Source organism: Narcine bancroftii, chromosome 9 (genome assembly GCF_036971445.1).
Source record: "Narcine bancroftii isolate sNarBan1 chromosome 9, sNarBan1.hap1, whole genome shotgun sequence".
NCBI lineage: Eukaryota > Metazoa > Chordata > Chondrichthyes > Torpediniformes > Narcinidae > Narcine > Narcine bancroftii.
Genome location: NC_091477.1, coordinates 17,444,138 through 17,470,925, shown reverse-complemented (window position 1 = coordinate 17,470,925; position 26,788 = coordinate 17,444,138). Strand labels below are relative to the sequence as shown.

General features: G+C 38.2%; 1 protein-coding gene across 4 annotated transcripts; it reads right to left on the bottom strand.

Annotated features, from left to right (window-relative positions):
* Nucleotides 1-269: 269 nt before the first annotated feature.
* On the bottom strand, nucleotides 270-26,670 carry rnf14 (ring finger protein 14). Of its 4 annotated transcripts, XR_011344748.1 has the most exons (10): nucleotides 26,562-26,670; nucleotides 23,972-24,014; nucleotides 20,043-20,203; nucleotides 19,370-19,518; nucleotides 16,075-16,581; nucleotides 15,010-15,238; nucleotides 12,365-12,537; nucleotides 11,263-11,393; nucleotides 8,147-8,269; nucleotides 270-410 (listed from the first exon to the last, which is right to left on the bottom strand). XR_011344748.1 is itself a non-coding variant. In XM_069898216.1 (9 exons), exons 3-9 carry the CDS (start codon nucleotides 20,194-20,196, stop codon nucleotides 8,209-8,211), a joined length of 1,404 nt encoding a protein of 467 aa, XP_069754317.1. In that variant the 5' UTR covers nucleotides 20,197-20,203; nucleotides 23,972-24,014; nucleotides 26,562-26,670; the 3' UTR covers nucleotides 8,058-8,208. The 4 variants fall into 4 exon arrangements, 3 of the variants coding, with proteins under 3 accessions (XP_069754317.1, XP_069754319.1, XP_069754318.1); XM_069898216.1 differs by lacking the exon at nucleotides 270-410 and having other exon boundaries at nucleotides 8,058-8,269; XM_069898218.1 differs by lacking the exons at nucleotides 270-410; nucleotides 23,972-24,014 and having other exon boundaries at nucleotides 8,058-8,269.
* Nucleotides 26,671-26,788: the final 118 nt, after the last annotated feature.

Below are 26,788 nucleotides of genomic sequence, written 5' to 3'. Positions count from 1 at the left end.
TTCAAGAAAGAGATATTTTGATATTGAGGATTATATGGTCAAGATAAGAAAGTGACACTGACTTGAATTTCAGCCACAATCTTAAGAGATGGAGAACAGCAACAAAGAGTTGAACAGTCCATTCTACTGCTTTTATGTTAAGACCTTTTCAAAAACGTGTCTAATAGAAATCATCATCTAATTTTTGCAAAGGATTTTCAAGATGTTTGAAATAATGCAAGAAATTTGTTTAGCACTGAAACAATCCCTTCCTTCACCTCCTGGCCTGCAATTTTATTTATCTTCACATCATCTACATTGGCCCAATTGTGTATCAGCCATCCTGCACCTTGCATTCATCCCATGGTTGCACCAAACCTTCATAGCTCTATGGATCGAATGAACCTTAATGCCTTGTTGCAGTAACCACCCTGTGAAATGGAGAAATTCATGATTGGTATTCAGCCTTCAGGTGGCAGAAATTACAATTCTGTAAATGCAAGGTGTAAAAAAATTAAATAACTAGTACAAAAAATAGAAAAAAATGAGGTAGTGTCAATAGATTAATTATCGTCAGAAATCAGATGGCAGAGGGAAAGAAGCGGTTTTTGTAACGTTGAGTGTGTGTCTTCAGGCTCCTGTACCTCCTTCCTCATGGTAGCAGTGAGAAAAGGGCATGGCCTGGGTGGTGAAAGTCCTTAATAATATAAGCTGCTTTCTTGAAGTGCCGCTTAAAAAAAGTCCTTTATGGAGTGAAGACTAATGCCCATGATGGCGCTGGCTAAGTTTGCAACTCTCTGTGGCCTCTTCCTGTCCTGTGCATTGCACCTCCATACCAGACAGTGGTGCAACCAGTCAGAATACTCTCCATGGTATGACTGTAGAAATTTGCAAGAGACTTTGATGACGTACCTAAGCTCTTCAAACTCCTAAAGAAATAGAGTCACTGGTGTACCTTCTTCATGATTGAATAGACATTATGGCCCATGGGGTCTTTGGAGATGTTAACACACAGGAATTTTAAGTTTCTTACCCTTTCCACTGCTGATCCCTGGATGAGGACTGGTCTGCGTTCTTTTGGCTTCCCCTTCCTGAGGTCCACAATCAATTCCTTAGTTTTACTGGCGTTGAGTACAAGGTTGTTGCTGTGACACCACTCAACTAGGTGATCTATCTCACTCCTGTATGCTTCCTATTTGCCATCTGTGATTCTGCCAACAACCATGACATCATTGGCAAATTTGTAGGTGGCATTTGAATAGTGCCTGGCCACAGACATGGGTGTAGAGTAGTGGGCTAAGCCCACATCCTTGGGGTGCACTTGTGTTGATTGTCAGTCGGAAGATGTTACCAATCCACACTTCCAATGAGAAGTTCAAGGATCCAGTTGCAGAGGGAGATACAGAGGCCCAGGTTTTAAACTTACTGACTTGTACTGAGAGGATGCATTGGAATTATAAATGCAAATTTTCAATGAACCATAAAAATAGATTTGTCTATTCCCTCTGCGATTTAATCTCAAACTCACCAGGTACAATGCCATAAGAAATCAATATATAATTGAAAGACTTGAGGTACTAAGCAGTCTTTTAGCATTCCCATTTCAATTATTTACGTCATTGCATGTGGGAAATCAAACTAAGTTTATTTTTCAAGTGAAGCAGTAATAAAGTGTACCATCCTAATGATATGCAACACCATAACTGTTCCAGGGTGGGGAACAAAGGTTTAATTAAGTTACATCGACATTGAAATTATGTAACTGGGAACATGAAAAATCATATGATTCTGCTGGAAATGTAAGAAAAAAAGACCATGAAATTTATTAAAGTATCAACCGTGGGCGGCACGGTTGGCGTAATGGTTAGCGCAAGCCTTTACAGAGCCAGCGATTGGGACTGGGGTTCAAAGCCCATATCTGTGTGAGTTCTCCCCAAGTGCTCTAGTTTCCTCCCACATTCAAAAACATACCAGGGCTGTAGGTTAAATGGCTGTAAATTGGGTGGCACAGACTCTTGAGCCAAAATGGCCTGTTACAAATCAAGCTTCAGGCTAATGAATCCATCAATGTTTAATTCAATTGAACAGCTCCTCTTAAAAATAATTTGAAAATCTACTTCTCAAGTAGGGATATTTCCCAATATCATTAATTTACAGCCTTTTAAAAAAAAAATTGCTTCTCAACTCATAACCTTGTAGTTAACTTTCTCTGAAAGATTGCATCAAAAAGATCACCAGTCCTGAAATTAAATTCAAGGAATTGTCCTAGTTTAAATGACACACAATTGTAAGAAAGTAAAGTAGCAAGAAGTCAGCCCATCCATTCGTCCCTCGTTATAATGAAATACAGCATACCATCGGAACTGCACGAATATTTTAACAGATGATGGAGGTGGAAAATGAGGCAAGGAGAGTACAATTAAAAATATCTAATTAAATAACTAAGCACTGGAATATATCAGATTAATAAAGTTTGTCCATGATGCTAGAGTATGAACTTCATTTGTCTGTCAGCAGAAGAATTTCGATACAAATCTAGAACGTGTTAAATCATGGCCAAGGCATTAAATGGATCACATTAGCAGATTGCTGCATAAGTACACCCTCAAGAATATTTTTTAGACATAAAGCACAATAACAGGCCCTTCTGCCCCATAAGTCCATGCTGCCCAATTACATGGCATGGTTGGCGTAGCAGTTTGCAGAACGCCTTTACAGCACCAGCAATTGGTACCAGGGTTCAAATCCCACACTGTCTGTAAGGAGTTTGTATGTTCTCCCCATGTCTGCGTGGGTTTTCACCGGGAGCTCTGATTTCCTCCCATCGTTCGAAATGTACCAGTGGCGTAGGTTAATTGGGTGTAAATTGGGCGGCTCGGACTCCTGGGCCGAAATGGCCTGTTGACATGCTGTATGTCTATGTTTAAATCTATACATTCAATTGACTTACAACCCAATACATTTCTGGATGGTAGGAAGAAACCACAGCACCTGGACAAAATTAACGCAGAAATGGGGAGAACATTTGGACTCCTTACAAACAGTGCCAGATTCAAACTCAGGTTACTGACACTGTAACGGTGTAATGCTAACCACTACACAAACTGTGCTATAAAATATATTTTTCAAAAAGCACTACAGACATTGTAAATTAATTCCACCTATTGATCAAACACAAAACAATAACAATGTTGTTTCAAAAATATTTCCTTTACAAAATATGTAATTTGCATCTCATGGACATTTCCTTTATTAGAAGGGTTGGGAACCAAGAAAAGATAGAGAACAGGGCAGATGGTAGAATGTGCAGTGAGTCTGTGAGGAAATACAGGCAGCGGAGAGAACATAAATGTAGTCATTTAGAGGGTTTGTTTATTTCATTGCAAGAAGTATTAGGTGTAATGGAGATGAACGTGGAGCATGGATCAGTACATGCAATTAGAATGCTGTGGCCATTATAGAGACTTGGCTGACACAAGGGCATGATTGGGTGATCCAGGTATTTGGGTTTCGATGTTTTAAAAGAGATAGGATGGGAGGGCAGGGTAAAAGGGGGAGCAAGTAGCATTACTAATTGGGGATAGTATCGCAGCTACAGAAAGAAAGGATATTGTGGAGGGATTGTCTTGAGGGTCGAAGTCCAAAACAGGAAGGGAGAGATCATTGTACTGGGAGTAGCCACCTGGGATACTGAGGAACAGATAAATAGGCAGATTTTGGAATGGCGCAGAAATGAAAGGGTTGTTGTTAAGGGAGACTTCAACTTTCCAAATATTGACAGGCACTTCCTTACTGCAAGAGGAACAGATGGGGCAGAATTTGTCAGGTGTGTCTAAAAAAGATTACTAACACAGTATGTGTGCCAACCAGAGGAGAGGTCATACTGGGAAATGTACCTGGTCAGGTTCCAGACCTCTTGGTAGGAGAATATTTTGGTGAAAGTGACCTTTAGTATAGCTATGAATGAGGATAGACCAAATAGTAAAGTTTTTAATTGAGGAAGGGCTAATTATGATGGGATTAGGCAGGAAGCGGGGAATTTAAATTGGGAATGGGGGAAAAAGGACCGAAGTAATGTAGAGGATGTTTAAGGACCACTGGTGCAGGGTTCTTGAAAGGTTTGTCCCACTGACACTGGGAAAAGGTGGTAGGATAAGGGAGCCATGGTTGACAAAAGAGGTGAGACAACTTGTTAAAAGGAAGAAGGAAGCATAAAGAAGGTTGAGGAAACAAAAGACAGGAAGAGCTCATGAGAATTATATGGTAGCCAAGAAGGAATTTAGGAGAGCTAGAAGGGGCACAAGAAGGCCTTGGCAAGTAGGATTTTAAAAAAACTCCAAGGCATTTTATACATACGTGAAAAGAAGAAGGATAACAAGAGTGAAAGTTTGGCCACTTAAAGATAAAGGAGGCAATGTGTGCCTGGAGGCAGAGAAGGTGGGGGAGGACCTAAATTAATACTTTGCTTCAGTGTTCATGAAAGAGAGGGACCTTGGTCAATGCGAGGTCAGTAAGGAACACACTTATGTGCTGGAGCATGTTGAGGTTAAGGAGGAAGAAGTGCTGGATCGTCTTAAAAATATTATGCAAGTCTCTGGGACCAAACAAGATGTACTCCAGGTTACTACAGGAAGCAAGGAAAGAAATTGCTTAGGCTTTGGCAATGATCTTTGCATGCTCCCTAGCCACAGGGGAGGTACTGGAGGAATGGAGAATGGCAAATGTCATCCCCTTATTTAAAAAGGGCATAGGAAGAATCCTAGGTATTAGAGACCAATGAAACAGGTTAGTGGGGGGGGGGGGGGCAAGCTATTGGAGAGGATTCTTAGGCACAGGATTTACGAGCATTTAGAGAAATATAGTTTTCTCAGGGAGAGTCAGCACGTCTTTGTGAGGGGAAGATCTAATTGAGTTTTTTGAAGAAGCCCCAAAAGAAATTGATGAAGGTAGGGTAGTAGAAGTGGTGTATGTGGATTTTAGTAAGGCATTTGACAAGATCCTCCATAGTAAACTCATTTAGAATGTCATGTGGCATTGGATCCATGGATTCAGGATTCACTTGCCTGCAGAAGGCAGTGGTAGTAGCAGAATGAATGTATTCTGTCTGGAGGTCAGTGACTAGTTTATCCCATAAAAATGGGATAAATTGGACTTTGGACACGTGTATCATATGTACCACCTTAAATTGTAACAAACAATGGCGTGCACAAAATGAGGATTAATTAATCAAGTTAAGAGTGAAAATCTAATCTTGGACTGAAAGTTATACATTCAAATCGCGTTCCCAATCATTCTTAATCCCAGTCATTGAGGCTATTCTTAAATCTAATAAGTTACTATAAATATCTTTGATCTTTGGAATCAATAATTCTAAAGATCAAATTAGAACCATGCCCTTTCATTGCTTTGATTTTTAACTCCAGAAGAGGATATATTCTTGACTTCAAACCACGAGAGAATTTTTAACTTTTATCTTGTCGATAGCCAGACAAACAATTATAATGAAATGGAAAGATAACTCTCCACCCACTCATACTCAGTAATTACATGATGTAATGTCCTATTTAAGCTTGGAGAAAATTAGATATATTAAAGATATAAAGTTTCAGTCTGGCAAGATGTGGGGCCCATTCATAAATTACTATCATAAGTGGAAATATTTAAGAAGTCTGGATGCTCCAGAGACTCTGAAGGTCAAAATTCAATCCATATCTTTATAATTTTACAAGTTAACCATGGTTAAAGGAAGGGGTTGGATTTATCCAAGGATTTTTGATTTTTTATATTAATTAGTGAAACATGGGTTTGAATATGGTTTAATAATCCTTTGTTGGGATAATAAAGGGATTGCTAATTTTGTCTACCTATTTTCAATCCAGAATTGTATATTATATAATTATAATTACATTATATGATGATATAATATGAGAAAATATTATATTTATATTATGATATAAATTATATATTATGAGAAAAGGATAAACTGGTAAATATATTTATAGAATTTGATGTCATAAAGAAACAAGTAAACAATTATGGTTAGGTTTTTGATTAAAATTACATGTTTAATTTGTGATATGTATTTGCTATGACCAGTCATTTGTCATTATTAAAAGACTTTGTATGTAGGATTTATATATTAAACAGAATTTTTAAAAAATATTTTTAAAAGAAAAGGAATATTGTGTTTAGTTCTGATTGACTCATTACAGGAAGGATGTAAAAGTTATGGAGAGGGTGCAGAGGAGATTTACAAGGATGATACCTGGATTGAAGAAGGTGTCTTATGAGGCAAGGTTAACAGAGCTAGTGATTCTCTCTTTAGACTGAAGGAGGATGAGAAGTGACTTAATAGAGGTCTACAAGATTATGAGAGGCATAGTCAGGGTTTCCAGCCATTACCTTTTCCTCGGGCCGTGTGTACCAAACACCAGAGGACATTTTTAAAAGGTACACTAGGAATGTTTAGGGGCAATGTCAGAGCTCAGTTTTTTCTAATACATAGAGAGTAGTGGACACGGAATGCATTGCCAGGATGGCAGTGGAAGCTGGTACAATAGGGATATTTAAAAACTAACAAACACACAGATACAAAAGAAATTAGAGGGTTATAGGTGTAAGGTAGGGAAGATTTAGAATTAAAAGTAGGTCGCTATTAGTCATTGTGGGCCATAGGGCCAGTACTATGTTGCAATGTTCTCTGTTCAAGAACAGTAACCAAGATTTAAACACAATTGGTGAAAGAAAACAACTTGAAAAAACTATTCAGTGATTATTCGCAAGGTTAAATTTAATTTATTTAGCATCGTTTAGAAGACATGATTGCCAAGTCAGCAAAATATTTTTATTCCATTATTTATTGAACATCACAGATTTCTCTTCCTTGATAGTTGAACACATTCTTTATCAAAGGAATGCATTAACAATAACAGCTTTATTTTTAGAAATTTAATTTATAAAATGGGCAGCACGGTTGGTGTAGCAGTTAGTGCAACATCTTTACAGCGCCAGCAATCGGGACCAGGGTTCGTATCCCACGCTGCCTGAAAGGAGTTTGTACGTTCTTCCGGGTCTGCGTGGGTTTTCCCTGGGGTGGGGGGGGCTCTGGTTTCCTCCCATCATTCAAAACATACCAGGGATCTGCGTTAATTGGGTGAAAGTTGGCCGGGGCTGAGCTTGTGGACCGAAATGGCCTGTTACTGAGTTGAATGTCTAAATTTTTAAAAAATTTCTAGCATTGAAATTTGATTTAATAACTTTAAATATATCAGGGTGTACAACAGATGGACAACGTGAAATGTATATGCACACACAAAATCCAAATATGGAGAGTCCAAACAAAATGTTAACTCATTTTAACATGTAGTGAATTGATTATAGGTCAACGTGGAAACACAGCTGACAAATTTCTATTCATTGAGCATTGCTTGGTCATGCATTCAGTGATGAGTGTTTTCTCAGATGTTAAAAGAAAATTCTGGACTCGGGGTAACTTCTTCCCTATCAGCAAGAGGCATTTTACTTGATGATACAAATACAAGGGTTTATTTGCTTTCTTTCTCCTCTGCTCTCTAAAACTAGTGGTTCTTGACCTTTTATTTCCCCCCACTCACATACCACCTTAAGCCATCCCTTAACTACCATAGAGCACCAATGGTATTGTGAACATAAATTGGGAGGGAAATGAATTCTCTATATTATCTTTGAAAACTGCTCTCAATGACAACAGTTTCAATGCCAACAACTATTTTCATTGAAATGATGTTCATATTAAAAAAATCATTTTAAAGTCAAATTTGCAGGACTTTTTTTGAGACATACAGCACATTAACAAGTCCATGCCGTCCAATTTACACCCAATTAACCTACACCCCCTCCTGTACGTTTCAAAATGTGAGAGGAAACCAGAGCCCCCAGGTGAAACCCATGCACACATGTGAAGAACATACAAACTCCTTACAGACCCAATCACTGGTGATGTTACCACCCATAGTTTTTCCTCAAACTACTTACTGTGGACCATATATGTTCGAAAACAGAAAATAAAATCTACAGTAATTTAAACTATGACCCAAAAGTTTCATTATAATCTGAAGTAAGTGTTAATATGACCATCACTCAGGAATTCTGAACAAGATTGATTAGGCTGGAAGTAAAAGCAACTTGCCAGTTTCAAATGCTTAACTCAAGCTTTGTACGTGATAAATCAATGGCAACTTCAGAAAACGGCTACAAAATGTCATCTTCATCACTCTGGAACTCATCTTCAATGTCAATACCTTGGAAAAGCCTATAAAAAAATTTAAAAAAAAGGTGCATGAACAAAATGTCCAGTCTTGAAACCAAACACATGTGCCACCAGTTGTGGTTCAGTAGGAAACATTCACTCCTATGGGCTGAAGGTTGCAAGTGTCATATCACATCAGTGAGTTAGCAGAAAATTTAAATCAACACTCCAATATGGTACCAATGTGAAGATAATTGTTGGAAGAAACTTCTTTTGAAAGAGGCCTCTATGTGATCTCAGATGTTCATTAAAGACTATATTCTGAAGACACGGGGAGCATTCAACAAACATAACTAAAATTGGTTACCTTAAATTGGAGAAAATCAAATACACTTTAATAGGTTCCACTGGAAAATTTGTCCATAGATGGAAACCCTTTAAGCGTTATTTCTCTGAATTACGAGTGGTTTTGGAGTATGTATTACCTATGAGAAGTTGGTACCAGTACAATTGGTAATACTGATGATACCGTTAATGAAGGTGCCAAAGTGGTCAGGAGATGTGGGTTTGCATGTGTATCTAAGGGTATATGTGAATATTTGTTTTTCTGTTTTAAAAAAAAGAAAATAGGAACACAATATACATCCATATAATGTGTACAAAATTGCTTCTGGATCTATTTATTGGGCATCATGCTCTTATTCATATTTGTGGGTTTGCACTGTGCAAACTGTCTGCTGTATTTCTTATCTTACAGAAGTAATTACTATGCAAAATGTATTTTCTTGGATTTTCAGATTCCTGAAGTTGTGAAAGGTGTGATACAAAATGAAAGATTGATTTTTTTTTTAAAAATAAAGTGCACTCAGATTTTTCTATTGGACAAGAAGGTTCCATTTTCTGAACATACCCTGGTAGAAGCGCTTAATAATATTTCATCATGAAACAAAGTCAGAGGAGATAAATTATCAAACAAAGCAATTTGTATGGAGTGTTTGTCCATAGAAATGAATGATATAGGCCATGGAAAATGTTCTGAGTCAACTGGTTTCAGGAAAATTACATTAAATCAAAATACACCAGCACGGAATTATTTTCAAAAGATATCTTGAAGAAAATTATCAATTTCAGATGTCTTTATCCATCCAGTCATTAATTCACAGATCTCCAATTATTATTGTTCTCTATATCATAATCATATATGATAATAATAATAATAATTCATATTCCAGGACAATGGATTTTCTGGACAATAAACATGTTTGCAGCTGTGTATTGCAATGTGTTTATCTCTCTCCAGTGCACAAAGAAAGGAGTATTAAAACTGCTTATTCTTCCAGTGGTGCGCTCAAAGCCAGTGGTGCGCTCAAAGCCAGTGGTGCGCTCAAAGCCAGTGGTGCGCTCAAAGCCAGTGGTGCGCTCAAAGCCAGTGGTGCGCTCAAAGCCAGTGGTGCGCTCAAAGCCAGTGGTGCGCTCAAAGCCAGTGGTGCGCTCAAAGCCAGTGGTGCGCTCAAAGCCAGTGGTGCGCTCAAAGCCAGTGGTGCGCTCAAAGCCAGTGGTGCGCTCAAAGCCAGTGGTGCGCTCAAAGCCAGTGGTGCGCTCAAAGCCAGTGGTGCGCTCAAAGCCAGTGGTGCGCTCAAAGCCAGTGGTGCGCTCAAAGCCAGTGGTGCGCTCAAAGATTTTCACCTTGCTTTCACAACTAAAGGTTGTTTTATATTGAATAGTGAGGAACTTTGATTTAGTCATTAAAATATCCTGCAAGTTTTTATTCTTATTGTGGCTTCCTTGGTTTATTGTATTACCAGTGTTGTCCTTCTTGTTGAATGTTTCTGAGCCCTCTCTTTCAATGTAAAATGCTAGAGAATCTTCTTCTCCATTAAAAATAGTGGTAACTCACTGCATTTTAACATTGTGTTGTGCTTATCAGAGGAGACAGTGATCAATGCGACAAGTCAGTGAGGGCTCTGTGGCTAAAGAACATACAGGTGGTGGATTGTTGGTGACTGGAGGTGAGGAACTAATGTAGGTTGCAGAAGCTGGAGTCAAAGGACTCATACCAGGCTGTGGACTGCTGGAGACTGGCTAAAGGAGGCTTCCTACTTGTGTCAGAGGTTTCAGTTTAGAGTTCAGATTGATGATTGTTTGGACTGAGTTCTGTGTGGCTGCAGGAGTGCTGGAGGTGAATCCACGGACAGGACTCTTTTGCTTTGCATTCTCTGACTCTAAGGGGTGCTAACCAATTTCTGCTGATGGCTAGTCTTTGTCTGCCTTGTGGCAGACTAAAGGCAATTTCAAGTAATATTACATGTTTTATTACATGAGAATAAAAGAATCTTGAAATCCTTCATGGGATATTTTCAATATGATAGCTCTGCCACTACCCTGGTTGGTCTATTTACAGAAAGCACCAATTTCTGCTGTTTTCCTTGGATGCCCTTTTTTCATGGCTTTCCAGGCACCAATGCAATCAAAGCCCGTTTCATGCTTTGAATTCTTAAGTTCAATTCAATTACATTCCAACTTCAGATCACTATCTGTGCTCACATCTGGACTTCCTGAATGCATTCTAGCCCCACCCCATAGAATTAAATACAATTCTGTTCCTAAAGCATATCCACAAATTTTACTTGATCAATGCTTGAAGTATTTCAAAGTACAACAGCATTATATGATTAAAACTCTCATCATATAATGAGGTTTTCTTTTTAAAAATCTTAGTAAGGCCACAGATTTGTTGATTTTTTTGAATGGCTAAAAAATGTTTATTCATAATTATATTTCAAAAAATGTGTAAAAATTTAACAATAATTTAAAAAAGGAAAGCCATATAGAACATGTTATAATCACTTACAACTATATCCAGAACCTGTTATAATCACTTGTTTCCAAATATTTACAATTTTTCTACACATTTTTAAAACACATCGGAGTTGGCAGGATTTTGTGATCAATAAAAATCTACACCATCCCAACAAACCAGCCACTAGTTATTACACGTTATTAGAATTGACCTGAAAGCCTTATGAACTATATTATTAAGAAAGAAAGAAACTCACCCATTGAAACAGGGTGAGGTGGAGTTATTGTAATGTCCATATGGATCTACTCTTGATAATGGGCATGTGCAAAGCCAACAGAAGTACTGCTTACAACCAGTGCAAGTCATCTTATTGCATCCATTAATTTTCTGGAAAAGCACAATATCAACATTTTACTGCAACATACCAAATGCAATAAAAATCCTACATTGACAACGAGAGGTTTTTGACATCGATTTCAATTTTAGGTAAATATTTCTATTGTCATGAATCTCTAATGATGTTAAGTTTATTGAAGCAGGGCTGCATGCAAACTTTGTGGGAAGTTGCATTCAGTTGGTATTCTGACTGTCGCCCAACTTTTGCAACCATTGATGTAGTTTTGAGTGCTGTCACATCTGTGATGCCAATAAACTGTTCTAAATGATCCAAGGCAGGCCTCATCATTCGCCAAGTTTCCAATTTCAATTTCAAGTTAAACGTTCCTGGGATATTCCCACCTACTTTGAACATCTAATTGATGGTTACCTTAATGTCACCGTACTCAGGGTCTGTGAGAAATGTCTTAAAATAAATTCCTGACAATGATCAAAAATTGTTCCGTTTAAAATGGTAATGTTCCTTTTATCTCAGCTTTTATTAAGTTGAAATCAGACTGTTTCTATGAAGATAAATACAAAATCTGCAGAATCTGGAAATCTAAAATAAAAACAGGATGCTGGAAACATTCATCAAGTCAGGCAGTATCTCCAGAAAAGTTAACAAAATCTACCTTTTTCACATTAATGATTCTTTCATCAACAAGATCTTAAAATTCTTGTAAAATTTTTAATTGTCATACTCAAACTAATTAACTCACGAAAAGGAAAATTAAAATTAAACCCATGAATTCCCATATGGAAATATGACACTCTAACAAAAAGATCATTCAAAACCATTGCCATAATCCCTCACAAACTAATTCTTTCAAAGACTAAGATGTGTTTAAAGATCTTTAAAAGATATTTTTAAAATTCAGAGGAAAAACAAAAGTTTACAAAGTGATAGTCTAGTAATAATAACTAACTGTCTGTTACAAGAAAATCTAGTACTGTATGTGTATTTAGGTTGATTAACTAACCTGAATGTTTGTACCACAGCGAGGACATGGCTTCGAGTTTTTCTCAAGCCATTCCTGGCTGCATAGCTCTTCCATGGCTTTTTCAATCACTCGGCGACCATATGTTTTTTCTAGAAGTTTTTTCCCAGATTCATCCGAATCTAAGTATTCATCTCGCAACTGAGAAAGTTTTTCTGAAAACAAAACCCCAAGAGTTAGAAAAAGAACTCACAAATATCATTTATTTCCTTAAAAACCTTGATAGTTCAAAAGGCAAACAAAGAAAAGGGACTCAGCAGGTTAGGTCACGTCCATGGAGAGAAATAGATAGTCATAATTTTAGGTTGGCACCAATACCCTCAGTATTGAGAATGCTGAACGAACAAAGGAACTGCTCACACTAACCATCTGAAACTCATAGTCATGAAGCAATATTTATTTGTGTAAATGAAATACTTGTCCTGCATACGTACTGTTTTATCTGCATGCAAGTTACGTCTGCATGTTTTGCACTGAGGCTTTGAGATCATTGTTTTGTTGGATTGTATAATAAACTTGACTTTCTCAAGACCAAAGTGGAAAGAGGTTATTTCTGTCCATGGATGGTGCCTGACCTGTCAAGTCCCTCCTTTGTTTGCTTTAAGATTCCACTTTCTGTACTTCTTGTGTTTCCCTGAACAACAGTTCCACATTGTCCTCATCTATTCTTTATGTTCCTGGGGTTGGATGCTGATGGTGCATTCAGTAATCCTGTTTATAGGATTCATTCTCCTAAAGTTCAGGCTTTTCCTGCTTTAAATACACTGCAAATCTAAGGGGGGGGAAAAATACAGCTTCTACTTAGTTGCCATTTTCTCAAAATTACCAAACCAGAGGAAATTCAAGAGCAACTGATGGATCTGAAACTTGAGGTGCATCTCCCAAATGTTGTTTTCAGTAGAGTTTAAAACTGATTACTCAGTCATGAATTGGGTAACTCAGTTGTAATTTAGATACTCTTCCTGAAAAAAAAGAATAATTTCATTTTAAGTGTTAAAACACCAGGTTACAACTCCGAAATAGATCCAGGAATATCTTCTAAAACTATTAAAAACTAAGATTCTTAAAGAGTACCCAAATGAATAATCATGGAAAATAGTTATGATGTAATTGATTTCAGACCAAAAAAAAATTTTTAAGTTTTAGAAAATTGGGGAATTCTGAGCATAGTTTGTGAACTAATTACTAACTGCTCTCAAATGGATATAACTATCAATACTCTTAGGTAAGTTTATTTACGAATGGAAATGTTCATTTCTTCCAGTGTTATGAAACTTTTGTGATAAATCTGGCCCTTGTAACGAGAAAGAAACGCAACTCTAACAAAGGATCTTTAAGATCTTCATAATGTACGAAAGCACAGCTTCTGAAGCATAAATAATAGTGTTGAAGGAACACATGGCAACAAATTTGCTATCTATGCATTGTACTTCATGAGATAAATGGAGAGGTTGCAGATCTTTGTTCAATGTTCACACCCAATATGATGCTCCATGAAAGCTTTGAATAAGAGCTTCCCACATCAAACTCATTCTTGCTCTACCTTTCTTTATAGCTGGTTATCTAAAATACTTGTACAATATATGTTTAAAAGTTCATAGATTATCACATGAATACTAAAAACTCTAAAAAGCAATACCACTTTTGTTTTCTCAACTTTTCAGTGACCACATTCAAGCCTTGAGAACATTACTTACCCCTAAAAAATGAAATTCAAGTCAACTATTTACCTAATATAAATTTCATTATTCATACCCATGACAGAAATCCCTCATGCAATAGTTATAAAAATTGCTAATTGGAAGGTTTTATGTAAACCTTTCTATTCTCTTAAACTTTTAGAGCTCTTTTAATTTTAGGTTTTACCTTTTTTAGTCACATATTAAAACCTACAATCTCTGGACCCATGTAACTAACTTGAGCTTCTGAACTTTCTATTCTTCTGACTGCAGACAATAGAAACAAAAAAAAAAGGCCTACATGAATGCACACCAGAGATCACTCCTGCTCTCTGACTGACATTAACTAGTATATACTTCAGAATAAACACAACATCCTGGCTGGATGCATCACAGCTTGATACATGAACTACTCTGCCCAAGATTGTAAGAAGCTGCAGAAGGTGTAGAACTCAGCTCAGAATCACACAAACCTTCCATCAAATCCATCTACAGCTCTCATTACTTTGAAAAGGCAGCCAACAGTCCATTCTCCCCACTCATCTCTTTTCCCTCCTCCCCTCAGGGAAAAGGTTCAGGGATGAGAAGCCACACACCAACAGGTTCATAGTTTCTTCCTCACAGTCATCAGTCTCCTGAATGAATCTCACTACAGTCTCCCATGATACCCTTGCGATAGGCTAATTGATCTTTTCACAACAACATTGGACACTAATATGCTCTTGCTCTTCTATTTGCACTGCTCTATGCTTATTTGAGATGATCTATTTGCTTGTTAAAAAGAACTCTCCTCACTGTACAAGATATAATGTGACAATAAATATGAACATCTTCCCATGAAAACATTTCAAAAATCATTTTGTGTTTACACATTTTAATTTAACATTGCATTACATGCATAATTGAACTATTATTTTTAAAAAGACAAGTGAGAACATATTCTCTTACCTGCTTTCAACTTACAAGGAGAAATTCCATGATAAGCCATTTCACATATTGCACAAAAGGCATGACGACATCCTGGACAAACGCCCATGGTGTTCCCTGGTTCAAGCAATACCACTGACCTGCAAATGCTACGAGGGCAATACACCACATCTGCCATGAGATCTAACGTAGACTGAAGGAGAAGGCGATCATATCGTGCAAACATCTCTTCCTTCACGAGCTCTTTGACCTATAAAGATATTAAAACCTTAGGCTTTAAAAGACATTGGTCAGACTGCATTGAAGTATTGTGAGCAGTTTTTGGTTTCATATCTAAAGGGTCCAGAAAGGAGAGGGTCTAGAAGAGATTTACAAGAATCATCCCAGGGATGAGAATGCTAATATACAAGGATCATTTGAGAACTCTTCATACTCGCTGAAGTTTTGATGGATGTGGAGGGATCTCATTGAAACCTACCAAATATTGTATGGCTTGGATAGAATGGATGTGGAGAGGACATTTCCAGTAAGAGCCCAGCTTCAGAACCGATTGAACTGTTCTCAGCACACACTCTGTTCTCACTGATACCATCAGCAAAATGGTATAGGTGCCACAAGACTCACACCTATACCATAATATAATTTATCCGATAATAAATTTGTTTTTATTTATAATGAAATCCAGAAAAATAAAGTGGAAGAAAGCTCACAACAGGTCTCTGCCTACCACTCACAACTGGTAGATTCTTGTCCCTAGCACAAGAATGTTGCTCTCATACTTTTAAGAGAAAGTATGTCTAAAATTTGAATTTAAAACTTTATCAAATGCAAGTGTTACACACAGACTAATGATAACCAGAGATGCTATAGAAAAAGTGCGATGTCTGACGAACAATTAGAGGGTCTGCACGTGATAGGTAGCTATGCACATTATGAATTTCATAATGGTCAAGATTATTCAGTTCTTGCCACGCTTATGATCATTTCTTTAAGTTAAGGTATTGACAACCAGATGACTTCTACTGCTGTCAACATTCAATATAAATATTAAAATAAAACGTAAGGATAATGTTCAAAAGATCTTACTTGAGCTGGTGTAGCAACAGAAGTACAGTTTGGTTCCGGACAGTTAAGGCACTGAACATTCCCATCGCGTATCTGAATCTCAAAATATTCTTTTAAACATATTTTACAGTACACATGTTTACACTCTTTGAAGTATGTGCAGTCAGTCCCCAACTTTTCAGAAAAGCATACGCTGCAGGTGAACAGCTTGTTATTGAAGGCTTGTTGTTGTCGCATCTGATCAAAATCCAAGATTTCACGTAAAAGACTCGCCCATGATGTCACATCCTGGATAGCTCTAGGGTCAGGGGGAGACTCTGTCTTATTCAGCGATCCAAATTCTTTTTTCTTATCACGAGAGAACATGCAGTCAGATGTTCCCTTAAAGTTTCTTTGCATTTCTAATGGTGATTCAATTTGTAAAAAGGAGAGAGTCTCTTCTTTTAAGAACTGCATCCATGAAAATAGCACTACACAATTGCCACTATCTTTCCAAATTTTATCCAGATAAGTACAAAGTGCAGAGAGCTGTTGGGAGACAAGTGATCAAGTTATTGAATAACACTTGGGATAAAGTACAGAACTATCAGAATTACAATGAGGCACAAAGTTTGAACCCATGTTTATTGCAAAATACAACAAGGGGAATGGACGCGCTTAAATTAATCCATAACAATATTCTGCGATGTGCAATACACAAAATGCTGGAGGAAGTCAACAGATCACGCAGCATCTGTGGAATGCAACAGGCAGTTGACATTTCCTCCGAACATCGAATGTCTAATGCTTTCCATGGATGCTGTGTGACTTGCAGAGTCTAGTACATACTGCCCTAGACCCCAGCATCCGCAAACTCCTTGTTTACCTCTGAGATATGCAAGGCTATCTAAGGATTCTTCAGATTACCTGGAAACTACAACAGAAAATGGCTGTTTGGCCTGGTGATTTGTGCCCAAGTCCCAGCCTTGTCAATAATGTCCCCATATCCAGTATTTCCTTTTCAACTAATAACCCAACTTCGTCACGTTAAATATTTTGTTTTCTGACAATCCTGCATTATATTTCACAGCCTTAAAAATTCTGTATACAACAACTTTCATCTTAAATATGTTGTTATGGAAAAGTTGATAAACCATACAGGCACATGACTTTGCTGGCAAGCAATTTTTCAAAAATAAAGAAGTCATGCAAAATCTTGATCAGAGGTTAGTTCTCAGATGGATTTGTATAAAATTCTGGGTAATACACATTAGGAATAATGTTGAGTAGATAGAAGAGGAATAACAGGGATAAAAGGCATTAATTTTACAAGAGATTAGAGAAGTTGGGGTTATTCTTCTTACAGTAGATTATGAGAAAATCTAATATTTTTTAAAATGAAAGGAACTTTAATAGAACAAGCAGGAAGATCTGTTTCTTGAGACAGGTTAACTATTTATAGAGTTTATGTCTAAAATAATTGAAATAACAAAAGAAAAATATTTTCATACAAGAGGGATTGGTGGATTCTTGACCACAATATTGAAAGAATGACGAAATAAGATTCCATGGAACTTCAAAAACCAATGAATATTTATGCAAAAATAATTAAGCTCCAAAGATATAATCCAAATTGGTTTTCCAAAGATCTAGGACAAAGAACCATACATTCTATTATAACTGGAAAGCTAAATATTTCTACCCATAATGTGTTCCATATTTCAATAAAAAATAGGACCTTGGGATCTCTTTGATAATGGAAGATGACACTCCAATTCAAAAATGCATAAAATTAATGTTTATTGACATCTGAGCTCTTTAGAGTCAGTTACATTGCACTGCAACAGGCCCATTAGCTCAGTTTGTTAATGCTGACCAAATTACCTATCCAAGCTAGTCCCAGATGCCTGCATTTGGCTCTCGTCCTTCTGAAACTATTCCTGCCCAAATGTCTTTATTACAACTAACAGTGGATTTGTATTTCATTCAACAGGAACTTGTGATTTACGTGGCTGATCATTTTCCAATAAATTTGTTAATCACTCCAATTTAACATTACAATTTAGTTTTCTCCTTACATCCACATTTTTTCTCCTCCAGTGACAGAGTATATAGAGGTGCATATCTATTGCTGCTGGGTTTTTGGGTCCTCTGGGCTCGTAACACTCCAGATGTATTGATTTGTAATTGGGTCAAAATGGATAAAATAATTCAGATGAATATTTCCTACCTGCCACTAATGGAAAGCAAAAAAACCTCCAAGCCATTTATTATACATGAACACAATTCCACAACTACCTTGACTGACAGAAGCAAATGAACACAAATCAGGAACATAAACTAATGCTGTTCTATCTCTATTAAAGTAACAATTGCATCAGTTTAACATAACATTTAAGATTTTTTTTTTAAATCAGTCAATACTGGGATGCGAAACTTGAACTATCTTGGTCTGCATAATGTTATGTTTATATCCACAGGGAAACATCAATCCTCTTCTACAGTTTAAAACTCATTCCTGATGGAACACATAATGTGAGTATATTATGGGTTATGATGAAGTTCCCGTAAAAATTATAAAGAAACTTAATTATAGAAAATATATTCACTTGTCTACACAGACCTTGCCTAATCGACTAAGTCTCTTATATTTTGTTTTTTAGCTTAACGTGAATGTGCTTAATGTAAACATCAGTGTGTAAGCCAATCTGATTATTTACAAGTTATTTATACATGAAGAATTGAAGAAAAAAATGAAAAGTTCAACATTCCTTTCATTTAAAAGAACTGGCAACTTGTACCTTTCACTCCAAATAGCAGAATAATGTAACTTAGCTTTAGTAAAGAGTGTATGTTTTGGAATCTCTAATCATAACCTCTTTACTAAAGAGAATAAAGTTATATTACATAACCTTCCATATTAGGATTTATAATACTCATATACTGGGACTTAATTAGAAAAAAACATTAACTCATTTTAGTGGTTCCATAAATTCAAGGTTTAACCTAACTAAATTATAACAGTATTGAAAATATAATTTTGATATCACTGTAAGGTGCAGCCTGAAAAGGTGATGGAGGCAAGTAGTCTTACAACAATTAAAAAGAACTTGAATTGTCAAACCAGAGTAGGCAATGAACTAGGTGCTGGTAAATGAGATAATTAATGATAAGACGATGGTCCTGCTTCTATGATGCACGACTCTACTAGAACCCAACAAAAGTAAAAAAATACATTTTTTGAGTTATTTTCAAGAGTTGATCTTGTAACTGTGTATTTCATAAAATATGTCTTAAATATAAAATACATCTGAGAAAATAAAATTGAGGCACAAACCTGAGATCGGAAAAGCCATTTGCAGCTCAAAGTATACTTAGGAGGTGAACATGATGGATAATCTGGTGGAACTTCGAAGTTCAACACAAGAGGAGGCAAAAAGGAAACGACATATTCAATCAAATCCTTTTTATTCCACTTTTCATCACCTGGTTATGAAAAAAAGTTAGTAGTGACTGCTGGTTGTAATATTGATAATCCATCTTATAAGATTGGTAGAAATCAAAAAAGACTGTTTTATTGTTTTTCCTGTCCCTCCCGCAATTAAATTAGATTGTAGCTGATCTTTTACCTCATTTTCCTATGCTAACCATATATTCCTTGACTCCCTTGACATCTAAAATTCTATTTATCAGTTGCGACTATATTCCTCAATTGAGCCTCTATTGGCCTCTTGGGTAGTAAATTTGAAAGATTCATCACCCTTTGGGTGATGAAATTACTCTCATCTGTTTTGAATGTCTGCTTCCTAGCCGGTGCAGCCAGAAGACATATCATCTCTGTGAAATTCCGTAAGTATCTTGTCAATGTGATCACCTTTCATTCTTCTAATTTCAATAGAGTAAAAGCCCTTGTCGGCTTAATTTTTCCCTCAGAAATAATGCTGTTGAGCATTTGCTGCGCTCCCTCTACATGTGCTTCCTGTGAATTTTTAATCTATTATTCAACTTACCATAAACAAATATTTTGAAGTTTGGTGGCAATTCCAAACAAACATTTATTTCTCCACCCTGAGATGATTCTGCACGTTTAAATTCATCCTCGCCATAAATACTGGCTAGGGCCAGAAGCTCATCTTCCTGATCTTCTTTATCCCCGGAAGACATCTAGATTCTGGAAAATTAAAAAGAAGGTGCCAATCACAGCACAAGGAGTAAATCAAGAGTTGCAAGCACCCATCTTAAAAAAAAAATCAGAATTTCAAGCTACCCTTGCTTTAATTTCAAACAGATTTTTTTTTAATGTGAAGGACAAAAAATTGTGGGTACATTAATAAGAAACTTCCTGGGAGCAAAGCAACACTTGTGTAAGAAACAGTGCACATGAAAACCCTGTTTAGTGAAATTACATCATAATGATAAAAAAAATTGCTGCCCCCCTCCCCCCCCAAAAAATCAAGGATCATTGTACTCTTTAAAAGTAAGGTAATCTCAAAGTTGTGGTTTGCTTTGCTTTTAATGCTGCTATGAAAGATTAAAGCCCATCACCTGGCAGCTTGTGTTTTTCTACTTCTGCCCACTCCACCCCCCCCCCCCATTTTTATTTGGAAGTCTCCTTTCTTGCTATTCCTGATGAAGGGTGACAGCCCAAAATATTGCTGACCGTATATGCCATCATATAGGATGATCCTCGAAACTTTTTTTAAAAACTTAAAATCAGGGACGTCCTATATAGCAGGCCTAATATCTGTTTCTTGACAGCATCTACTGCCATCTTCCCGTTAGCTCCGATGCCTTGTTAGTTATTTGTGTTGTCTCAGCACTCCTCCATGGGGTCAATTTTCCCGGTCTGACTATGATCAGCTCAGTACATCCTTTAAATGGCCTGTTACAGGAGCTGACAGTGCTTTATTCTGAAACTCCAAATCAAATTGATACCTTTACATGGTAATTTATTATTAAAATATTGTGATTTGCTTTTAATCGCTTACACTGGTCAGTGGTAAGTGCCGAATTTGCAGCCGTCTTATATAAAGGTGTTATGTGTGGATTGTGGAGGCTTCTGTCTGGATCATTGTGGATTGCGGAGAGTTACATGTCCTCCCTGTCTGAAACTTATTCGGAAGCTCCATCATCTGGCAATCAAGGTTGGATTCCGTCCACCCATTAGTGCACACCTTGCCGTTGGCTCATTTAAATTACCTAGGTCATCATTGGCTGATGCCCAGCTCCGAACTGTATAAAACATCGATGAATAGCACATTTCTTTCACTCATCCTCTTGGTCCATGCCCTGGAGATTGGTCCATGCCGTGGAGATTGGTCCATGCCCTGGAGATTGGTCCATGCCCTGGAGATTGGTCCATGCCCTGGAGATTGGTCCATGCCCTGGAGATTGGTCCATGCCCTGGAGATTGGTCCATGCCCTGGAGATTGGTCCATGCCAGGTCACTATTGTGAACATTGCTGGAGGAGTCGCAGGTAAGATGTGCACAACCCTTAAGCTGATCCATAAGACTACGATAAATCAGTGCTTGCAGAGAGCCACGCCCCCATTAGTACAGGGAACTGGGTGTGTGTTAGCAACCGTAACACTGAGCAGCACCCCGAGGTACAGGGATTGGGAGTGTCTGCTGAAGTCCCTGTCTGTAAGTGTGTGCACGTGAGTGAGCGTGTAGAAGATAGGCGGATAACAACCTAGGTTCAATGTGAATGAATTTGTTTCGGTAGAGTAATTAAGTATTGTTTGACATCCTCCCTGTGTGTTCAATAAAGTGACCTTTAATTGTAAAACTTGTGTCCAGACTCATTTCTCTGTGAACCCTCTGAACTTGATACTCTTCCAAGCACAACAAAAGGGTATTATTCTCAAAACCAACATTTGAGGTGAAAATTCCAGGGGTCATCAAATACAGAGTCATGCTAAACAACAGCAAATATACGGTACCTATTTCCCACCATGGAACTGTTTCTCCAGTACTTTCTATGTTGCACTCTGGTAACCAAGAGTATATCATACATCAATGTGATAAGATTAACTTTAATGCAATCACTGCTTTCATGTGAGAATAACCAATACCTAGAACTGAAAGTTCTTGTCCGAGTAACTTGTCCGTGAACTACTCTTTGCAGACGATGCCGCTTTAGTTCCCCATTCAGAGCCAGCTCTTCAACGCTTGATGTCCTGTTTTGCGGAAACTGCCAAAATGTTTGGCCTGGAAGTCAGCCTGAAGAAAACTGAGGTCCTCCATCAGCCAGCTCCCCACCATGACTACCAGCCTCCCCACATCTCCATCGGGCACACAAAACTCAAAACGGTCAACCAGTTTACCTATCTCGGCTGCACCATTTCATCGGATGCAAGGATCGACAACGAGATAGACAACAGACTCGCCAAGGCAAATAGCACCTTTGGAAGACTACACAAAAGAGTCTGGAAAAACAACTGAAAAACCTCACAAAGATTAGCGTATACAGAGCCGTTGTCATACCCACACTCCTGTTCGGCTCCGAATCATGGGTCCTCTACCGGCATCACCTACGGCTCCTAGAACGCTTCCACCAGCGTTGTCTCCGCTCCATCCTCAACATTCATTGGAGCGATTTCATCTCCAACATCGAAGTACTCGAGATGGCAGAGGCCGACAGCATCGAATCCACGCTGCAGAAGATCAAACTGCGCTGGGTCGGTCACGTCTCCAGAATGGAGGACCAGCGCCTTCCCAAGATCGTGTTATATGGCGAGCTCTCCACTGGCCACCGAGACAAAGGTGCACCAAAGAAGAGGTACAAGGACTGCCTAAAGAAAGCTCTTGGTGCCTGCCACATTGACCACCGCCAGTGGGCTGATATCGCCTTAAACCGTGCATCTTGGCGCCTCACATTTCGACGGGCAGCAACCTCCTTTGAAGAAGACCGCAGAGCCCACCTCACTGTCAAAAGACAAAGGAGGAAAAACCCAACACCCAACCCCAACCAACCAATTTTCCCCTGCAACCGCTGCAACCGTGTCTGCCTGTCCCGCATCGGACTTGTCAGCCACAAACGAGCCTGCAACTGACGTGGACATTACCCCTCCATAAATCTTCGTCCGCGAAGCCAAGCCAAAGAAGAAGAGAGAACTGAAAGTAACTTTGCAAAAAAGATGAAGAGCAAACAATCAAATTAATAATCCCATCTCAAAATAAATAAAACCTTTCCCTATTGGTTTATGATGTCATCAAGCTGCTGCCAGATTCATCATTTTGCATGATGGACATTTACTTTACTTCTGATATATTCAAGTTGACTTCCTAAAGATTCAACCAAACTTACAGAGAGCAAGCCCACCATTTCATTACCAGAGTGATTGTGAGATGCTACAATTGTTTATCACAGCTGCAGTAGCAAGAGAATGGTAGAAACTCCAGTTAGGTTACTCCTTGTCACTTCCATCCAAGATTGCAGGATGACTGGCTGAGAACAAGAATGAACTCTTTTTTTAAAATCTTTGGTAGAATTTTTCCTAAATCCACAGCCTCAGCCAAGCTCTGAACATAAATATCTTAGACAATGGCTCAGAGATAGATTGATAGAATATTAACCCCCAATTCTTACTCCCATAACAATTGATATTCCCATAAAAGTGAAATTATGTTCCACTCTGAAATCTCTGCATATGGTTTGTAAAGCTTCTAAACTGACGACACTTCAAAAGTTAGTGCAATCCACTCATCTTTTGTTTTAACCTGTGCCAATCATTAAGTCACATTTTAATGGACAAATACACACTGGCACAATTTTCACTGAACTAATCACCAAAACATGTTTGGACTCCATTGAAACAGTTTGATCAATCACTTCTCCAATTTCACCAATTCCAATTAAAATCCATTATAGATGAGAAAGATTAGAAATGATTTTCACAAATGAGGTATGGCAAAAGATGTGAATATGCTACTTACTAATTTACACAGGACCTTGGTTGTCACTTGCCTAAAGGTAATACTGCAAAAATCAAAAATATCAAACATAAATACAGGTATTTTAAATACAAGATTCTGAATTCATTATTTGCTTATGTCCTGCAAAACCATTTATTTTTTTTTAAATTTTACAACTGAATAATGGATGGTTGCAATAATTGACCCTTCACAGATCTATAAATAACAGAAAATAGGGTTACAAAATGAATTGTGTATAAATTTTAAGATTTTGTTACCTCTTGAAATATACATTGTTTTAAAGGCTTTTAAAATTAGAAATTAATTCCATTTTAAGCACACTTAAAACTAAGATCAGGATTTTATTTAAATACATACTTTTCTTTTGGAGTCTTATAGCTACAAGATATGTGTTGTTATATTTGGAAAACAGGAATAACAAAAACAATAACATTACAATCAAGGAGAAATCATGTCAGAATAGCCTATTTTATCCAGATAACTGTCCTGAGTCATTAGTTCAAGTTCTTAGATTACTACTTCAGCAATTTAAGCACCATTTCACGCATCAAATTAGAAAAGCCATTTGAGTATTAAATGTGGCCTATTTGAAATAAAAATTTCAGAAGTTAATTTGCAATTCATTCATCAGTCTTTTGGGTCCAACAATTCTCGAATGTTTGTTGTTACATACTAAGAATGTTTGATAGTTTTACATAGTTAGCATGCAGATGATAGGTTTGTGCAACATCTCAAATAGGTAAAACTTTCCAGTACACGTCAAAAGATTTTGTGATAGACATAACTTGAAAACAAAATTTTCAAGGGGCAAAACAGAATTCATCATGAAAATCATTAGAACTGATTTTGGTCAAAATTTTGCTTTTGATTCCTGAAGAATGCAAACAGAAACTTGATGAGTGAACAGAGAGACATTGGATGGACTCAGCAGGTCAGGCAGCACTCAAAGAAAAAATGTTCAGTCAACATTTTGGATTGGGATCCTTTATCGAGATGAAAGGAGAGATATAAAGTCTAAAGGGGGAGGAGACAGACGGGGCAAAGAAGTGTCAGGCTACTGGACAGAAAAGAAGGTGGGAGCAATGGAGAGACAGGCAGTGGAGAAAACCACAGTGGGGTGAGAAGAGAAGAGAGAAGAGAGAGAGGAGCAAGTAAAGGAGAGATAGAAATTGTGGAACAAGGGTGGAAAATTCAATTCTCTCTCATACTATCTCTTGTCTCCTTTCCCACCACCACGTTTTTTTTGCTTGATATCTCTCCTTCCCTTTTTTTAGCCTCTACTAAGGGTCCCAACCCAAAACATTATGCCTGATTTGCTGAATGAGGCTCAGAACATCACAGAAACTTCTTCCCCACCCCCCCCCTCCCCCACCACATCCACTCAATCTCCACTTCCCACTGTCTCAGAAAGCTCCCTAGCATTCTGAAGGACCCATCCTAGCAACACTCTTCTCCTACTCAGGAGAAAGCTCAAGAATGGTACATCACACACCAGCAGGTTCAAATACAGTTCTTCTCTGCAGTTTTCCTGAGCAAACCTCACAAACCTTACTATGGACAAACTGATCTTTCACTGCAATACTGCACGCTATATATAATATGCTGTGGGTCTTTTACTTCGATCATTAAGGTTGACTTGCTGGGCAATGCAAAACAAACACTTTTCAAGAAAACAATTCTGAAACTTGAAATTCAAGATCTTCCAACATCTTTGTTCCATTATCCGCCGTTTTCCTTCTATAAGCATTGATAATTTGAGTCGTTCAACTAGTAATTTTCAGTCAATCGGGGGTGCAATGCTGCAGGGGAGCCCCACTCCGGCACCTCATGGGGCAGCTCCAGGTGCCGTTTTTTGGTGAGCTCCTGCACCTCAGACAACAATTAGCACTGCACCCAATTAACAAAAGTCCCTTTCACCACACAATAACAAAAGGGTGTCACCCAACTCCTAATAACCCAAGCACCCGGAGGACACAGAACCAATGCAACTTAGAACTGACAGGAACAAGTCACAACATTCGTTGTTCTGCATCACAGACCAAACGCACACATAAACCGCCTGACAGTGACAATTGTGCATGGAAAGTCATGCTTTTGAAAACAAAATACCCCTGGGTCGTTGGAACTCGAGAATGTCGCCTTAAAATGGGACGACTCATCAGATGAAAGGCTGAAGCGTTGGTTGTGTGTGTGTATGTTATCAGTCTGAGCTTCTCCATCATTATGCTTCTACTAATCAGATTGTGGTGAGAAGGCAGAAGAATAGGGCAGAACCAACCCCATTCTTCTGCCTTCTCACCACAATCTGATTAGTAGAAGCATTCAGATATAAATATATATACATATATATTTATATATAAATCAGCCCCGATTCGATGGGCTGTATGCCCTCGTTTTGCTCCCTAGTCTTATGGCCTGACAAAGTGGGCGATCCTGCTTGTGCAAAGCATTCGTCCTCTCCATGGAGACCCATTCTGGACAGTGATTTCCTCTTTGCCCTCGGGAAGGGATGTCCCCGAAATGGGTGCCCCAAAGGCCGAGAGGTGACTCGAGTCCCTCAGCCGCACGCTCCCGTCGATAAAGTCCTTACCGGCCAACCCGTCACCCAAACTGGCGCGGCCTCCCAATTCCGGAGCCCGCCACGTCCGACCAGAGATCCCGATGACGGCCACCACCGATCCTGTCCCGTCAAGGTGGGGTGGGGGAGGGGGGGGGGGAGGGACGAAGTCTCGCGATATCGAAGCCGGGAGAAAGGGGAGCGAAGTCTCACGATATCGAAGCCGGGAGAAAGGGGAGCGAAGTCTCGCGATATCGAAG

What these genes read in the sequence shown, in the direction of transcription:
- rnf14 (XM_069898216.1), bottom strand. Translation starts at nt 20,196, where the DNA reads ATGTCTTCCGGGGATAAAGAAGATCAGGAAGATGAGCTTCTGGCCCTA. An exon ending in AATGGCTTTTCCGATCTCAG is followed by an intron (nt 16,582 to 19,369) that starts GTTTGTGCCTCA and finishes GTCTCCCAACAG; the next exon opens with CTCTCTGCACTTTGTACTTA. An exon ending in TCCTTGTAAGTTGAAAGCAG is followed by an intron (nt 12,538 to 15,009) that starts GTAAGAGAATAT and finishes TTTTGTTTTCAG; the next exon opens with AAAAACTTTCTCAGTTGCGA.